The 17,907-nt window shown below is 48.2% G+C and overlaps 1 protein-coding gene across 1 annotated transcript in view; it reads right to left on the reverse strand.

Annotated features, from left to right (window-relative positions):
• The window catches only part of LOC129713703 (glutamic acid-rich protein-like), a 59,822-nt gene extending 42,157 nt beyond the window's left edge, over positions 1–17,665 (reverse strand). Inside the window, exons 1-16 of the mRNA XM_055662954.1 lie at positions 17,620–17,665; positions 16,860–16,895; positions 13,363–13,398; positions 12,127–12,186; positions 11,602–11,637; positions 5,980–6,015; positions 5,803–5,838; positions 4,773–4,808; positions 4,302–4,358; positions 4,082–4,117; positions 3,905–3,940; positions 2,878–2,913; positions 2,406–2,462; positions 2,109–2,144; positions 1,171–1,206; positions 144–179 (exon numbers count right to left, since the gene is read on the reverse strand). Coding sequence (XP_055518929.1) covers positions 144–179; positions 1,171–1,206; positions 2,109–2,144; positions 2,406–2,462; positions 2,878–2,913; positions 3,905–3,940; positions 4,082–4,117; positions 4,302–4,358; positions 4,773–4,808; positions 5,803–5,838; positions 5,980–6,015; positions 11,602–11,637; positions 12,127–12,186; positions 13,363–13,398; positions 16,860–16,895; positions 17,620–17,665 — 652 coding nt within the window. The remainder of the gene's footprint in view (positions 1–143; positions 180–1,170; positions 1,207–2,108; positions 2,145–2,405; positions 2,463–2,877; positions 2,914–3,904; positions 3,941–4,081; positions 4,118–4,301; positions 4,359–4,772; positions 4,809–5,802; positions 5,839–5,979; positions 6,016–11,601; positions 11,638–12,126; positions 12,187–13,362; positions 13,399–16,859; positions 16,896–17,619) is intronic.
• Between the last annotated feature and the right edge of the window lie 242 nt (positions 17,666–17,907).

Genomic DNA, 17,907 nt, shown 5'->3' on the forward strand with positions numbered 1-17,907 from the left:
AGCACAGACACAGGCCCTTCGGCCCGTTGAGTCCATGCCAACCCTCAACCATTTACATTCACACAGGGTCTTCAGTGCAATTGTCAATGGATTGTCCACCAGTGAATGTTACAGGGATACTTTGCGAAAATAAATATCCTTACCTCTAGATGCAGAGTGACTCTCTTTCTCTGCTGATTCTGGAAAGAAAGGGAAAAAAAAGTTTCAGTGTATAGACTAGAAGGGCCTCGAGCCCGAAATGTCACCTATCCATGTTCTCCAGAGATGCTGCCTGACCTGCTGATTTATTTCAGCAAACTGTGTCCTTTAGTGCATCAACCAGCATCTGTTTCTACACTAGAACAGGTTCATTAGTTCATAGGTTATAAGAGTGGAATTAGGACATTTGACCCATTGAACCTATTCTGCTATTCAATCATGGCTGATCTATCTCTCCCTCTCAACTCCAATCTCGGGGTGGAAGATTGCAACCTTCACGTGGTCCGCCCTGTTTCGACTAATGCAATCAACTCGACGTGCACAAACGGAAGATCAAATAGAACAAGTTGTCCAACAACTTTAGGCTGTGCACGCCACACAAAAGAAGAAGAAGGGCCCTATACAACTGCAGAAGGACCTCTTTGCTCCTATATTCGATTCCTCTTGTTATAAAGGCCAACATGCCATTCGCTTTCTTCGCTGCCTGCTTTACCTGCATGCTTACTTTCAATGACTGATGAACAAGGATCCCCAGATCCCGTTTTACTTCCCCTTTTCCCAACTTGACACCATTTAGATAGTAATCTGCCTTCTTGTTTTTGCCACCAAAGTGGATAACCTCACATTTATCTACATTAAACTGCATCTGCCATGCATCTGCCCACTCCCCCAACCTGTCCAAGTCACCCTGCATTCTCACATCCTCCTCCTCACAGTTCCCACTGCCACCCAGCTTTGTGTCATCTGCAAATTTGCTAATGTTACTTTGAATCCCTTCATCTAAATCATTGATGTATATTGTAAATAGTCACACTGCACGGAAACAGGCCCTTCGGCCCAGGGTGCGCATGCTGCCCACACTAGTCCCACCTGCCCGCGTTTGGCCCCTATCCCTCTAATCCTCACCCATGGGTGGATGGATTGTTCACCAGTGAATGTTACAGGGAGACATTGAAATATAAATATCCGTACCTCGAGATGCAGATCGACTCTCTTTCTCCGCAGAATCTGGAAGGGAAAGGAAAGGATTTCACTTCACCGATCCCAAGACGTTCCCTGTGCCCAGCTGCCAGTGTAGCTCTGAAACTCTCCCTCCCATTTTAATGACGATTCAATCTATCCCGGTGAAGTATGGAGGCGCAAAGGGACTTGGGAATGTTGGTGCAGGATTCCCAAAAAGTCAACTTGCACGTTGAATGGGTAGTATGGAAGGTGAACGCAATGCTAGCAGTTATCTCGAGAGGACTAGAATAAAAATACAGGGGTGTAATGCTGAGGCTCTATAAGGTGCTGGTCAGGCTGCATTTGGAGTATTGTGAGCTGTTGTGATCCCCATATCTGAGGAAGGTTGTGCTGGCTCTGGAGAGGGTCCAGGGGAGGTTTACGAGAATGATCCCGGGAATGAGTGGGTTAACTTACGATGAGCGTTTGACGACGCTGGGCCGGTACTCGCTGGAGTTTAGAAGGATGAGGGGGAAACCTGATTGAAACTTTACTGAATAGTGAAAGGCCTGGATAGAGTGGATGTGGAGAGGATGTTTCCACTAGTGGGAGAGTCTAGGACCAGAGGGCACAGCCTCAGAATAAAAGGAAGTTACTTTAGGAAGGAGATGAGGAGGAATTTCTTTATTCGGAGGGTGGTGAATCTGTTGAATTCATTGCCACAGACGGCTGTGGAGGCCAAGTCAATGGATATTTTTAAGGCAGAGATAGATAGGTTCTTGATTAGTGTGGGTGTCAGGGGTTACGGGGAGAAGGCAGGAGAATGGGGTTGAGAGGGAGAGATAGATCAGCCGTGATTGAATGATGGAATAGACTTGATGGGCTGAATGGCCTAATTCTGCTCCTAGAACTTGTGCCGAACACTCGCTCTAAACCTCTCCCTCTCAACGAATGAACTTAAGAACTACCTTTAGTATCCGGCCCACTCTCGTTCTCGGCAGAGTCTGAAACACAAGGAAGAGGGTTTCAGTTTCCTGGTCTCACGGTTGGTTTTCCCAACGTTTTTTTCCAAGATCCCTCTCCCCCAGTAACCATGACAACCCAGGACATGTGGAGGTGACATCTCCACACACACACACACACACACACACACACACACACACACACACACACACACACACACACACACACACACACACACACACACACACACACACACACACACACACACACACACACACACACACACACACACATCTACGTACCATCATCTTCTCTCGATACGATCACTTTGATTTTCCTCTCCGCACTTTCTTTGGAATCTGAAACAAACGTTGGTGATTGATTATAAAATGGGAAATGACTGCGGTAGTTTCATCCGTGACTGGCCGCCTTTACATCGGCGACACCGAGCGTAGACGGGGCGACCGCTTCACCAAACACGTGCGCTCGGTCCGCCAAGGTCTACTGGATCTCCCGGTTGCCAACCATTTTAACCCCCCTTCTCCATTCCCACACTGACCTTTCTGTCCTGGGCCTCCTCCACTGTCAGAGTGAGGCCACACACAAACTGGAGGAACAGCACCTCATATACAGCACAGACACAGGCCCTTCGGCCCGTTGAGTCCATGCCAACCCTCAACCATTTACATTCACACAGGGTCTTCAGTGCAATTGTCAATGGATTGTCCACCAGTGAATGTTACAGGGATACTTTGTGAAAATAAATATCCTTACCTCTAGATGCAGAGTGACTCTCTTTCTCTGCAGATTCTGGAAAGAAAGGGAAAAAAAAGTTTCAGTGTATAGACTAGAAGGGCCTCGAGCCCGAAATGTCACCTATCCATGTTCTCCAGGGATGCTGCCTGACCCGCTGATTTATTTCAGCAAACTGTGTCCTTTAGTGCATCAACCAGCATCTGTTTCTACACTAGAACAGGTTCATTAGTTCATAGGTTATAAGAGTGGAATTAGGACATTTGACCCATTGAACCTATTCTGCTATTCAATCATGGCTGATCTATCTCTCCCTCTCAACTCCAATCTCGGGGTGGAAGATTGCAACCTTCACGTGGTCCGCCCTGTTTCGACTAATGCAATCAACTCGACGTGCACAAACGGAAGATCAAATAGAACAAGTTGTCCAACAACTTTAGGCTGTGCACGCCACACAAAAGATGAAGAAGGGCCCTATACAACTGCAGAAGGACCTCTTTGCTCCTATACTCAATTCCTCTTGTTATAAAGGCCAACATGCCATTCGCTTTCTTCACTGCCTGCTGTACCTGCATGCTTACTTTCATTGACTGATGAACAAGGATCCCCAGATCCCGTTGTACTTCCCCTTTTCCCAACTTGACACCATTTAGATAGTAATCTGCCTTCTTGTTTTTGCCACCAAAGTGGATAACCTCACATTTATCCACATTAAACTGCATCTGCCATGAATCTGCCCACTCCCCCAACCTGTCCAAGTCACCCTGCATTCTCATAGCATCCTCCTCACAGTTCCCACTGCCACCCAGCTTTGTGTCATCTGCAAATTTGCTAATGTTACCTTGAATCCCTTCATCTAAATCATTGATGTATATTGTAAATAGTCACACATCACGGAAACAGGCCCTTCGGCCCAGGGTGCGCATGCTGCCCACACTAGTCCCACCTGCCGGCGTTTGGCCCCTATCCCTCTAATCCTCACCCATGGGTGGATGGATTGTTCACCAGTGAATGTTACAGGGAGACATTGAAACATAAATATCCGTACCTCGAGATGCAGATCGACTCTCTTTCTCCGCAGAATCTGGAAGGGAAAGGAAAGGATTTCACTTCACCGATCCCAAGACGTTCCCTGTGCCCAGCTGCCAGTGTAGCTCTGAAACTCTCCCTCCCATTTTAATGACAGTTCACCCTATCCCGGTGACGAGCAGATCAGGAGAACTACCTTTAGTATCCGGCCCACTCTCGTTCTCCGCAGAGTCTGAAACACAAGGAAGAGGGTTTCAGTTTCCTGGTCTCACGGTTGGTTTTCCCAACGTTTTTTCCAAGATCCCTCTCCCCCAGTAACCATGACAACCCAGGACATGTGGAGGTGACATCTCCACACACACACACACACACACACACACGCGCACACACACACACACACACACACATCTACGTACCATCATCTTCTCTCGATACGATCACTTTGATTTTCCTCTCCGCACTTTCTTTGGAATCTGAAACAAACGTTGGTGATTGATTATAAAATGGGAAATGACTGCGGTAGTTTCATCCGTGACTGGCCGCCTTTACATCGGCGACACCGAGCGTAGACGGGGCGACCGCTTCACCAAACACGTGCGCTCGGTCCGCCAAGGTCTACTGGATCTCCCGGTTGCCAACTATTTTAACCCCCTTCCCCATTCCCACACTGACCTTTCTGTCCTGGGCCTCCTCCACTGTCAGAGTGAGGCCACACACAAACTGGAGGAACAGCACCTCATATACAGCACAGACACAGGCCCTTCGGCCCGTTGAGTCCATGCCAACCCTCAACCATTTACATTCACACAGGGTCTTCAGTGCAATTGTCAATGGATTGTCCACCAGTGAATGTTACAGGGATACTTTGTGAAAATAAATATCCTTACCTCTAGATGCAGAGTGACTCTCTTTCTCTGCAGATTCTGGAAAGAAAGGGAAAAAAAAGTTTCAGTGTATAGACTAGAAGGGCCTCGAGCCCGAAATGTCACCTATCCATGTTCTCCAGAGATGCTGCCTGACCCTGCTGATTTATTTCAGCAAACTGTGTCCTTTAGTGCATCAACCAGCATCTGTTTCTACACTAGAACAGGTTCATTAGTTCATAGGTTATAAGAGTGGAATTAGGACATTTGACCCATTGAACCTATTCTGCTATTCAATCATGGCTGATCTATCTCTCCCTCTCAACTCCAATCTCGGGGTGGAAGATTGCAACCTTCACGTGGTCCGCCCTGTTTCGACTAATGCAATCAACTCGACGTGCACAAACGGAAGATCAAATAGAACACTTATCCACATTAAACTGCATCTGCCATGTATCTGCCCACTCCCCCAACCTGTCCAAGTCACCCTGCCTTCTCATAGCATCCTCCTCACAGTTCACACTGCCACCTTTGAATCCCTTCATCTAAATCATTGATGTATATTGTAAATAGTCACACTGCACGGAAACAGGCCCTTCGGCCCAGGGTGCGCATGCTGCCCACACTAGTCCCACCTGCCCGCGTTTGGCCCCTATCCCTCTAAACCTCACCCATGGGTGGGTGGATTGGGGAAGTCCAGGACAAGGGGTCACAGCTTAAGGATAAGGGGGAAATCTTTTAAAACCGAGATGAGAAGAACTTTTTTCACACAGAGAGTGGTGAATCTCCGGAACTCTCTGCCACAGAGGGTAGTTGAGGCCAGTTCATTGGCTATATTTAAGAGGGAGTTAGATGTGGCCCTTGTGGCTAAAGGGATCAGGGGGTATGGAGAGAAGGCAGGTACGGGATACTGAGTTGGATGATCACCCATGATCATATTGAATGGCGGTGCAGGCTCGAAGGGCCGAATGGCCTACTCCTGCGCCTATTGTCTATGTTTCTATGTTTCACCAGTGAATGTTACAGGGAGACATTGAAATATAAATATCCGTACCTCGAGATGCAGATCGACTCTCTTTCTCCGCAGAATCTGGAAGGGAAAGGAAAGGATTTCACTTCACCGATCCCAAGACGTTCCCTGTGCCCAGCTGCCAGTGTAGCTCTGAAACTCTCCCTCCCATTTTAATGACAGTTCACCCTATCCCGGTGACGAGCAGATCAGGAGAACTACCTTTAGTATCCGGCCCACTCTCGTTCTCCGCAGAGTCTGAAACACAAGGAAGAGGGTTTCAGTTTCCTGGTCTCACGGTTGGTTTTCCCAACGTTTTTCCCAAGATCCCTCTCCCCCAGTAACCATGACAACCCAGGACATGTGGAGGTGACATCTCCACACACACACACACACACACACACACACACACACACACACACACACACACACACACACACACACACACACACACACACACAGACACACACACACACACACACACACACACACACACACACACTCAGTCACACACACACACACACACACACACACACACACACACACACACACACACACACACAGTCACACATACAGTAGCACCCACACAGAACTACACACCTTTAGACATCAGGGATACAGCATGGACACAGGCCCTTCGGCCCACCGTGTCAATGCCGACCCACGTTCACCGCATACACTAATAATATCCTACACACTGGGGACACTTTTTCCCAATTTTTTCCAAAGCCAATTAAGCTACAAACCTGTATGTCTATGGAATGTGTGAGGAAATGGGAGCATCCGGAGAAAACCCACGCGGTCACAGGGAGAACGTAGATAGCACCCCTGGTCAGAATCAAACCCAGGTCCCGGGCGCTGCATGGCAGCAACTCTACCGTTGCGCCAACATGCCGCCCTACGAGCTGTTCTCCCTTCACCCAATAGTCCAATGAGTCCATGTTCATGAGGAATAGGACCAGAATTAGGCCATTCGGCCCATCAAGTCTACTCCACTATTCAATCACGGTTGATCTATCTCTCCCTCCTAACCCCATTCTCCTGCCTTCTCCCCATAACCCCTGACACCCGCACTGATCAAGAATCTCTCTATCTCTGCCTTAAAAATATCCACTGACTTTGGCTTGTGGCAAAGAATTCCACAGATTCACCACCATCGGACTAAATAGGAGAGCGATGTTGGGGTATGACTGTTCGCCAGGACATTGCAACGAGTGCAAGTGGCTCCAAGTTTGTGTCACCGAGAGAGACAGGTTGAAAACAGGCCCTTCGGCCCATTGAGTCCATGCCAACCCTCAACCATTTACATTCACACAGGGTCTTCAGTGCAATTGTCAATGGATTGTCCACCAGTGAATGTTACAGGGATACTTTGTGAAAATAAATATCCTTACCTCTAGATGCAGAGTGACTCTCTTTCTCTGCAGATTCTGGAAAGAAAGGGAAAAAAAAGTTTCAGTGTATAGACTAGAAGGGCCTCGAGCCCGAAATGTCACCTATCCATGTTCTCCAAGGATGCTGCCTGACCCGCTGATTTATTTCAGCAAACTTTGTCCTTTAGTGCATCAACCAGCATCTGTTTCTACACTAGAACAGGTTCATTAGTTCATAGGTTATAAGAGTGGAATTAGGACATTTGGCCCATTGAACCTATTCTGCTATTCAATCGTGGCTGATCTATCTCTCCCTCTCAACTCCATACTCCTGCCTTGTCCCCATAACCTCTGACACCCGCACTGATCAAGAATCTATCAATCTCCGCCTTAAAAATACCCACTGACTTGGCCTCCACTGTGTCTGTGGCAATGAATTCCACAGATTCACCACCCTCTGGCTAAAGAAATTCCTCCTCATCTCCTACTGACCTAGAATCTGCCACTCTGTGACGTTGGCTGGATCTCGCTGTCAGAATAGTTCAAATCACCTCCCTTTCCGTATATATAATATTTCACCCTAACCCGGTGGCATGGTGTTTACAGATCAGGAGAACTACCTTTAGTATCCGGCCCACTCTCGTTCTCGGCAGAGTCTGAAACAGAAGGGAGAGGGTTTGCGTTTTCCGATCAGTGACTCAAACAGTTTACAGTGTACCCCCTATACCTGTGGACAGCAACACACCTTTCACCAGGGCTGGTGACACCCCCACCTCGATTATTCACCAGAAACTCTGAACTTAATTCAGTTTAGTTTAGAGCAGTGGTTCTTAACCTGGGGGTCGTGACCCCCTATGGGGGGGGTCGTTTGGGTCTTTGCCGGGGGTCATGAAGGGGACACAAATAACATATCTATTTGTTGAGCCCCCGTTTAGGAACCTAACAAATGCACACACACCACATACAGTATTTTGTTCGCGAATGGTGTCAAGAAGGTTAAGAACCACTGTGGATTAGAGATACAGCACGGAAACAGGCCCTTCGGCCCACCGAGCCGGCCCGGACCCGACCAGCGATCAGCCCGCTAGCCAACAATGTCCCACGCACTGGGGACAATTTACAGAAGGCAGTTGACTTAGAAACCTGTGCGTCTTTGGAGTGTGGGAGGAAACCGGTGCACCCGGAGAAAACCCACGCTGGTCGCGGGGAGAACGTGCAAACTCCGTACAGACAGCACCCATGGTCGGGATCGAACCCGGGACTCCGGCGCTGTGAGGCAGCAACTCTACCTCTCTATCCAGAAGGTGTCAACTGTTGACCCTGTTTTTTTTTAATCAAAAAATTTATTCAATATTGACACTACAATAAAACAAGCCAGAACCCACCACCATAAATACAATACAAACATATATCCATAATAGACTACTATACAACTATGATACAATCCTTATTGAGGATACATTCAACACCCTGCGGAGCCCAGCGGTCCCTGAACTCCCTCAGGGTGCCCACAGACAGGGCGTATTCCCTTTCTAACCCCACCCGGGCATGGACGTAACCCCGGAAAAGGGGCAGGCAGCCGGCCCGGGTAGAGCCCTCCGCCGTCTGGCGCCGTGACTCGCAGATGGCCAGCTTGGCCAGGCCCAGGAGCAACCCAACCTGGACATCTTCAGCCCTACCCTCTCCCCTACGCACGGGGTGTCCAAAGATGAGGATGGTGGGTGAAAAATGCAGCCAGAGGCAAGGAACAGCCCCTTTAGATATTCAAACAATGGCTACAGCCTCACGCACTCCATGTACACGTGGTACACAGACTCTTCCAGCCCGCAAAAGTGGCAGGCGGCTGGTGAGTCTGTGAACCGCGAGAGAAACAGGTTGCAGGGAACTCCTCGGTGCAATACCCTCCACCCCAGGTCCCCAATGTAGAGGGGGAGAATCCCTGCGTAGAGGGACCCCCACCGTGGGCCCCCCTCATGACCGGAAGGCAACACTGACCGCCACTTGGTGTCCGGACGGTGGACCAGGGCGAGGAAGTGCAGGGTGTGGAGGAGGAGCCTGTACAGGACACGCCTCCCTGCGTCTCGGAGGGAGACGAAGGGTGTCGAGGAAAGGCGGCTCAAATTGTGTGCGACCGGCTCCCGGGCTGGATTACGGCGCCTGGGTCCGATGAGTACTTCCGGCTGAGCGGGGGCTTGCTCAACCACAAGTACTCCACTCGTTTGAGCCCCCCGGTCACCCGATGGGGTGGGACAAGGACCGGCTGCTCTCACGCCCGGGCCGTCACCCTCCGCCGGCGGAGGTGGGGCCCGGTCAACGGCAACCAGGTTCCAGACTCTCAACAAGTCCCTGTAGAAGCCAGGCATCCCCATCAGGACCGCACGGCTGACCCCCACCATCGGGATCCGCGTACCTCCTTGAAGGCAGCGGCTCCGTTGGAAAAAGTGCGTTGCCAGCACGTGCCAAACTGTTGACCCTGTTGGGTTGTCTCCTGTGATTCTGGTGCTTGATCCTGTTCGTTAGAAGAGGCAATAATCCCCCCCCCTCTCTCCCCCCTCCCCTCCCCTCCCCCACCCCCCAACCTATAGCGAGATCTACAAACCATCATCTTCACTGGACCCAAGGTGCTTGATTTTCCTTTCACCACTTTCCTTGGAATCTGAAATTAAAAAGGAAATTTCTCATCGTAAAATGGGAGTGAGTGTGGCAGGATCACGGTGTCAACGTGTGTCTACGTTAGGTGCAGGCAGGGCCGGCCTTAGGAGGGTGCGGGGCCCAATTGGGAACAATTTTGGTGAGCCCTAGGTTCCCAGCCAAGGTCCGTCAGCCCTGTTATTTAGTATATATTATGAAATTGTACACTAAGGTGCTATGGATTATACACAGTCTGAATCTCTCCTACTCCCGTCTGACTGTCAGTAACCCCCCGTGAATTTTATTCAAAGGAACGCAGCGTCATTAATACTTGGTCAAAACACAATTACATTTACTGAGGAATGTGGATCGATGCATTGATGACACATTGTATAACTACATGTTAACTACTGGCTGTTAACAAGTGCGAATAGTGGTAGTTAACAAATCGTTTTTGTCTGATGGTCGTTGCAGCGGTTTTTATCCATGCTCGTTTTTAACAAGGCGAATGTTTTTTTTTAAAATCTGTAATTAACAACGCAAATTCGTATTTCCGTACAAAATATGGAAAATTAGCGCGGGGTCCAATTGGGAGCAATCGGTCCAAACGGCGTAAGGCCGGCCCTGGGCGCAGGTCTCTGAGCACACTCACATACACTTTACTCCGCGCCCATCTCAGTAGCTCTCCATGAACAGCTCCCCTACAGAACATAGAGCAGTACTGCACAGGATCAGGCCCATCGACCCACAATGTCTATGCTGAGGCCCAACTCTTATCCACCTGTACATGATCCATATCGCTTCAGTCCCTGCATATTATATGTGCCATTCCAAAAGCCTTTTCAACGCCACACCAGGTGAGTCTTACCCAGCTAACTATCCTTTTTAAAAATAATTTTTGCATGTTAAGGGCCTGTTCCACTTTCATGACCCAATTCACGACCTCTGCCAAGTTTGCCCGTGACTCATACTCGCAGCATGGTCGTTACGAGGTCGTAGGAGGTCGTAGGTAGGCTGTGATGCTGGTCGTAGGTACTCGTGGCATCAAGTAGGTCAGGGCGTTTTTTCCAGCATGATGAAAAATGTCCACGAGTAAAAAAGGTCGTGAATTAGGTCTTGAAAGTGGGACTGGCCCTTAATTCATTCATTTGTTTGGGGTGGGTGATTGCAACCTTCACGTGGTCCGCTCTGTTTCGACGAATGCAATCAACCTGGCATGCACAATCATTTAAGATCAAATAGAACAAGTTGTCCTCCAACTTTAGGCTGTGCCCGCCACACGCAAGAAGAAAAAGACTCATTTGTTCTATTTCTCCCTATATCACCGTCTATATCTCTCGAAGATAGACACAAAACGCCGGAGTAACTCAGCCGGGACAGGCAGCATCTCTGGAGAGAAGGAATGGGTGACGTTCCGGGTCGAGACCCTTCTCCAGACTCGTTAGGGAAAAGGGAACCGAGAGATATAGACGATGATGTGGAGAGATGAAGAACAATGAATAAAAGATACGCAACAAAAAACCCGATGATACAGGAAACAGGCCATTGTTGGCTGTGTGTTGGGTGAGAACAAGAACATTTAGCCTCACTTTGACAGTGGAGGAGGCCCTGGCCAGAAAGGTCAGTGTGGGAATGGGAGGGGGAGCTGGGAGATCAGGTAAGTTCAGGCAGAGCGACTGATCTCCTGTTTTCCTATGGCCTTTCCTTTTTTTGTGCATCTACACTAGTCCCACCTGCCCGCGTTTGGCCCATATCCCTCTAAACCTCACCCGCCGAGGTGTGGACGGATTGTACACCAGTGAATGTTACAGGGAGACATTGAATTCATAAATATCCGTACCTCGAGATGCAGATCGACTCTCTTTCTCCGCAGAATCTGGAAGGGAAAGGAAATATTTTCAATCCATCCACCACTGGATGTTAGACGTCAGTGTTAGTGCTGGAGTAACTCAGCGGGTCGGGCAGCATCTCTGGAGAAAATGGATGGGTGACATATCGGGCTGGGGCCCTTCTTAGATAGATATATAGATATGCCATTTATTGTCACTATACATGTACAATGAGATTAAAAACAGCTCGTACTCAGTGCCTACATATAATTTAGTACAAAAAACAAGAAACAGAAAACAAAACAAAAGGGGGAGGGGGGGGGGATAGGTGCACAATTCTGCGGCACTATATTCATATCTATAAAGGCAAAATGGTGAAGGATGAATAGGCAGTATTCTTAGGCAGATGTTTAAAGATTATATTAAATATTTTTTTAAAAAAATTAAAAAAAAATTACAGTTACAATACACATGGAGGTTGATCCTCACAGACCCAGCTCCCGACCAACAATCCCCAGACACACGGGTCCACCCACCGTCATCATCTCTGGATCCCAGCACTACTTTGATTTCCGTCTCCCCGCTCTCCTTGGAACCTGAAATGGGAACGAGGCCTTTGATTACGAAATGGAAAACGGGCGCGGACAGGTTCACAGATTTAAAATTAGTCCGTGTAAGGAGAAAGGTGTGTGTTCACACTCACGACCCCCACCCCCGCCCCCCCTCCAATGAATGAATGAATGAATGAATGGAATAGTTTATTGTCAAGTCACAGTTCCTTGCACACGCCCGAGGTATGCAAATGGCCGCCACCTAAAGGGCGCAGACAATGTTTTATAACTTTCTCCCTTCCCCCCCGACCATTCCCATTCCCCTTTGCTCTCCCCACCCTCCCTCCCCTCAAGATCCTGGACTGGACTCTGGACTCTGGTCTTGTCCACGGGGGGGTGGGGGGAAATGGAGGAGGACGGCCAAAATATTTTGTGCCTTCCACCACAGTGATGAATGCTGTGGTGGATGTTTATGTTACATGTTGTGTCCTGTTTATGCATTTTATTATTTTGTTAACCCATCTTTATGCTTTGTATGGAACTGATTTTTAAATTATGTAAAGCACTTTGGGGTCAATGAAAATTGACTATAAATGTGCTATATAAATAAACTTATTATTATATTATTATTATTAAGATGGTACCCCCATGCCGGGACCTCCTTTGCTCTCCCCTCCCCCCCCCCCCCCCCCCCCCCCCTCCTCTTGGTAGTTCAACCCCCCCCCACCCGGGGCCTCCTTTGTTCTCAGCAGTGCCTCCTCTAGCTCCCATGTGGCCCTTCCTCAGATCTGGCCACTGGCTGATGTGGGCACCTCCCCAATCCAGCTGCTGAGAGCACTGAGGATGGGACACGGACATGGGACCTCAACGTTATAGCGTGCACTAAATAGCGCCCCCTTTATCTCGGCACTGTTTTTTTTAAATTACATGTTTTTTTTTAATTATCAAAAAATGAAATCAATTATTAAAAATAATATTTACACTAGAATAAAACAAACCAGAACCCTCCACCATAATGCAAGACAAACAAATATACAACCAAGTTTCAATCTTTTTTTTAATCAAAAAATGTAATCAATTATTAAAAATAATATTTACTCTTCAATAAAACAAACTAGAACCCTCCACCCTGGTACAATACAAACATACATCCTAAATAAACTATTATAGAACTATGTTACAATCCTTATCCAGGAGACATTGAAATATAAATATCCATACCTCGAGATGCAGAGTGACTCTCTTTCTCCGCAGAATCTGGAAGGGAAAGGAAAGAATTTTAATGCATGCACCAAAAGATGTTAGGCACAGAGTGCTGGAGTAACTCAGCGGGACAGGCAGCATCTCAGGAGAGAAGGAATGGGTGACGTTTCAATAGATAATAGACAATAGGTGCAGGAGTAGGCCATTCGGCCCTTCGAGCCACCACTGCCATTCAATGTGATCATGGCTGATCATCCCCAATCAGTACCCCGTTCCTGCCTTCTCCCCATATCCCCTGACTCCGCTATCTTTAAGAGCCCTATCTAGCTCTCTCTTGAAAGCATCCAGAGAACCGGCCTCCACCGCCCTCTGAGGCAGAGAATTCCACAGACTCACAACTCTCTGTGTGAAAAAATGTTTCCTTGTCTCCATTCTAAATGGCTTACTCCTTATTCTTAAACTGTGGCCCTTTCTTCAGACTGGCCTCCAATGACCCAAAAGGTCACCTATCCCTTTCCTCCAGAGACGCTGCCTGTCCCGCTGAGTTTCTCCAGCTGTTTGTGTCTATCCTCCCTACACACGAGCGGGCAGGAGGTCCTGTTTCCGCGCTGTATCTCTAAAGTCCACAGTCTAAACCCCCAGGCAGCGAGATTCACCAACCATCATCTTCTGTGGATCCGATCAGTTCCCGGAGGTTTTTGTCAGTCTCCCTACCTGCTTCCACTACCTGCAACCTCCGTCAACCACCTGCAAACCTCCGGGAACCGCATGGAAACCTTGGGTGGGGCGCAAAGTCTCCAGAGGTTTCCGTTCAGGTTTCCTAAGTGGGACGGGGGCATTACAGCTTAAGGCAGCAACTCTACTGCTGCGCCACCGTGACTGCTAGTGATTGACATTTCCACATTTTTTTAAATTTATTTTTTTTTTAAATCAAAAAATTTATTCAGTTATTAAAAAATAATATTTACACTACAATAAAACAAGCCAGAACCCACCACCATAAATACAATACAAACATATATCCATAATAAACTATTATACAATTATGATACAATCCTTATTGAGGATACATTCAACACCCTGCGGAGCCCAGCGGTCCCGCACTTCTTTGGGGTGTGGCAGGAAACCGGGGCACCCGGAGAAAACCCACGCAGGCCACGGGGCGATGATGCAAACTCTGTGCAGGCAGCACCGGTAATCGGGATCGAACCCCGGGTCCCTGGCGCTGTGAGGCAACAACTCTACAGCTGTGCCACCGTGCTGCCCAAACAGCCGCTAACTGCGGTGGGTCATCGCATCATCAACTCGTAGCTCCCGATGGTTTTCTGATGTAGGAGTGCCCCACTTTTACTTCTTATATATCTATGCATGGGAGGGGGGAACGGGGTCTCTGGAGCTGCCAGGCAGCAACTCTACTGCCCTTCCCTTCATTCCCAACTTGGCATCACGTTTGGCACAAATATTGTGGGCGAAGGGCCTGCACCTGTACAGTTGGATGGTCTACGTTCTACAGTCTACGTTCTACAGTCCACGTTCTACAGTCTACGTTCCACGTTCTACGTTCTACAGTCTACGTTCTACAGTCCACGTTCTACAGTCTACGTTCCACGTTCTACATTCTACAGTCTACGTTCCATGTTCTACGTTCCACGTTCTACATTCTACAGTCTACGTTCTACAGTCTACAGTCTACGTTCTACAGTCTACGTTCTACATTCTACAGTCTACGTTCTACATTCTACAGTCTACGTTCTACAGTCTACATTCTACATTCTACAGTCTACGTTCTACAGTCTACGTTCTACATTCTACAGTCTACGTTCTACATTCTACAGTCTACGTTCTACAGTCTACGTTCTACAGTCTACGTTCTACGTTCTACAGTCTACGTTCTACATTCTACGTTCTACAGTCTACAGTCTACGTTCTACAGTCTACGTTCCATGTTCTACGTTCTACATTCTACGTTCTACAGTCTACAGTCTACGTTCTACAGTCTACATTCTACAGTCTACGTTCTATGGTCTACGTTCTATGGTCTACGTTCCACGTTCTACATTCTACAGTCTACGTTCTACAGTCTACGTTCCACGTTCTACATTCTACAGTCTACGTTCTACAGTCTACGTTCTACAGTCTACGTTCTATGGTCTACGTTCCACGTTCTACATTCTACAGTCTACGTTCCACGTTCTACATTCTACAGTCTACGTTCTACAGTCTACGTTCTACAGTCTACGTTCTACGTTCTACATTCTACAGTCTACGTTCCACGTTCTACATTCTACAGTCTACGTTCTATGTTCTACAGTCTACGTTCTACAGTCTACGTTCCACGTTCTACATTCTACAGTCTACGTTCTACAGTCTACATTCTACAGTCTACGTTCCATGTTCTACATTCTACAGTCTACATTCTACGTTCTACATTCTACAGTCTACATTCTACAGTCTACGTTCTATGGTCTACGTTCTATGGTCTACGTTCCACGTTCTACATTCTACAGTCTACGTTCTACAGTCTACGTTCCACGTTCTACATTCTACAGTCTACGTTCTACAGTCTACGTTCCACGTTCTACATTCTACAGTCTACGTTCCACGTTCTACATTCTACAGTCTACATTCTACGTTCTACATTCTACAGTCTACGTTCTACAGTCTACGTTCTACGTTCTACAGTCTACGTTCTACAGTCTATGTTCTACGTTCTACGTTCTACAGTCTACGTTCTACATTCTACGTTCTACGTTCTATGTTCTAACAGGGCTGAAATGGATAACTTCTTCACACAAAGGGTGGTGGGTGTATGGAACAAGCTGCCAGAGGAGGTAGTTGAGGCTGGGACTATCCCAACGTTTAAGAAACAGTTAGCCAGGTACATGGATAGGTTTGGAGGGATATGGACCAAGCACAGGCAGGTGAGATTAGTGTAGGTGGGACATGTTGGCCAGTGTGGGCAAGTTGGGCCGAAGGGCCTGTTTCCACGCTGTATCACTCTATGACTTATGAAGAGTGTTTGTTGGCACTGGGCCTGCACTCGCTAGAGTTTGGAAGAATGAGGGGGGACCTCTTTGAAACATACTGAATAATGAAAGCTTGGATAAAGTGGATGTGGAGAGGATGTTTGCACTAGTGGGAGAGTCTAGGACCAGAGGTCACAGCCTCAGAATTAAAGGATGTTCTTTTAGGAAGGAGACAAGGAGGAATTTCTTCAGTCAGAGGGTGGTGAATCTGTGGAATTCTTTGCCGCAGAAGACTGTGGAGGCCAAGTCGGTGGATATTGGAGATAGATAGATTATTGATTAGTACGGGTGTCTGTGGTTATGAGGAGAAGGGCAGGAGAATGCGGTTAGGAGGGAGAGATAGATCAGCCATGATTGAACGGCGGAGTAGACTTGATGGGCCGAATGGCCTAATTCTACTCCTATCACTTATGACCTTATGCCCCCTATCCCCAGAGAGATAGACATTGAGGGTGAGAGGGGGGCGCAGAGAGAAGCGGGTATACTGACCGTCGACGGAGCTCTCTTCAGAGTAGCTTGATAGACCTGCGATAGAGAGAGGGACAAGGAGTTAGGGTGAGTATTTCACGGAGCTTCATGTTGTAGATTGTCAGCGACAGACCAATGGGCCTGTCCCACTTAGGTGATTAAACCAGTGACTGCACCCCCCCCCTCCCCCAACGAGCTACCGACAACCGGCGACCCATTTGGACGTCCATCTACGACCACACCAACGCCCACCTGAGACAAGGCACGACCTTGTGTGTGAATACTTGGCCAATAAACTTACCTACTTAAACATATAAGATTGTTCAGGGTTTGGACACGCTAGAGGCAGGAAACATGTTCCCGATTTTGGGGGAGTCCAGAACCAGGGGCCACACACAGTTTAAGAATAAGGGGCAAGCCATTTAGAACGGAGACGAGGAAACACTTTTTCTCACAGAGAGTGGTGAGTCTGTGGAATTCTCTGCCTCAGTGGGCGGCAGAGGCCGGTTCTCTGGATGCTTTCAAGAGAGAGATAGATAGGGCCCTTAAAGATAGCGGAGTCAGGGGATATGGGGAGAAGGCAGGAACGGGGTACTGATTGGGGATGATCAGCCATGATCACGGTGCTGCCTAGAAGGGCCGAATGGCCTACTCCTGCACCTATTGTCTATTGTCTATTGTTGGACAATTCGGTTGCCGGTTGACGTACGAATTTACCGAAGTCAACACCAGCACCAATCTACGATAGCACCTACGTCGGGAGAAGTCGAGCTACGCTCACTGGAGCCAAGCCCACTGTCGGCGAAAAGTTGAGAACATTTCAACATCCAGCGGTGAGTAGAAAGACGCTACGGTTCTTTTAGGCGGCTGAGGAGATTATTCACGTCCGTGCAGGCGACACCGCGGTGACCTAGTCTGCCTGTAGTCGCCTAAAATATTCCCTAAGTGGGACAGGGGCACAAGAGCAACTTGGAGCAATGGAGGGTGACGCAAGGTCCGCGGGTCAGGCGGCATCTCTGGGGACAAAAATAGCACGGGTGAAATTCCTGGTCGGGGTCCTTCTTCAGAT

Source organism: Leucoraja erinacea, chromosome 37, assembly GCF_028641065.1.
Source record: "Leucoraja erinacea ecotype New England chromosome 37, Leri_hhj_1, whole genome shotgun sequence".
NCBI lineage: Eukaryota > Metazoa > Chordata > Chondrichthyes > Rajiformes > Rajidae > Leucoraja > Leucoraja erinaceus.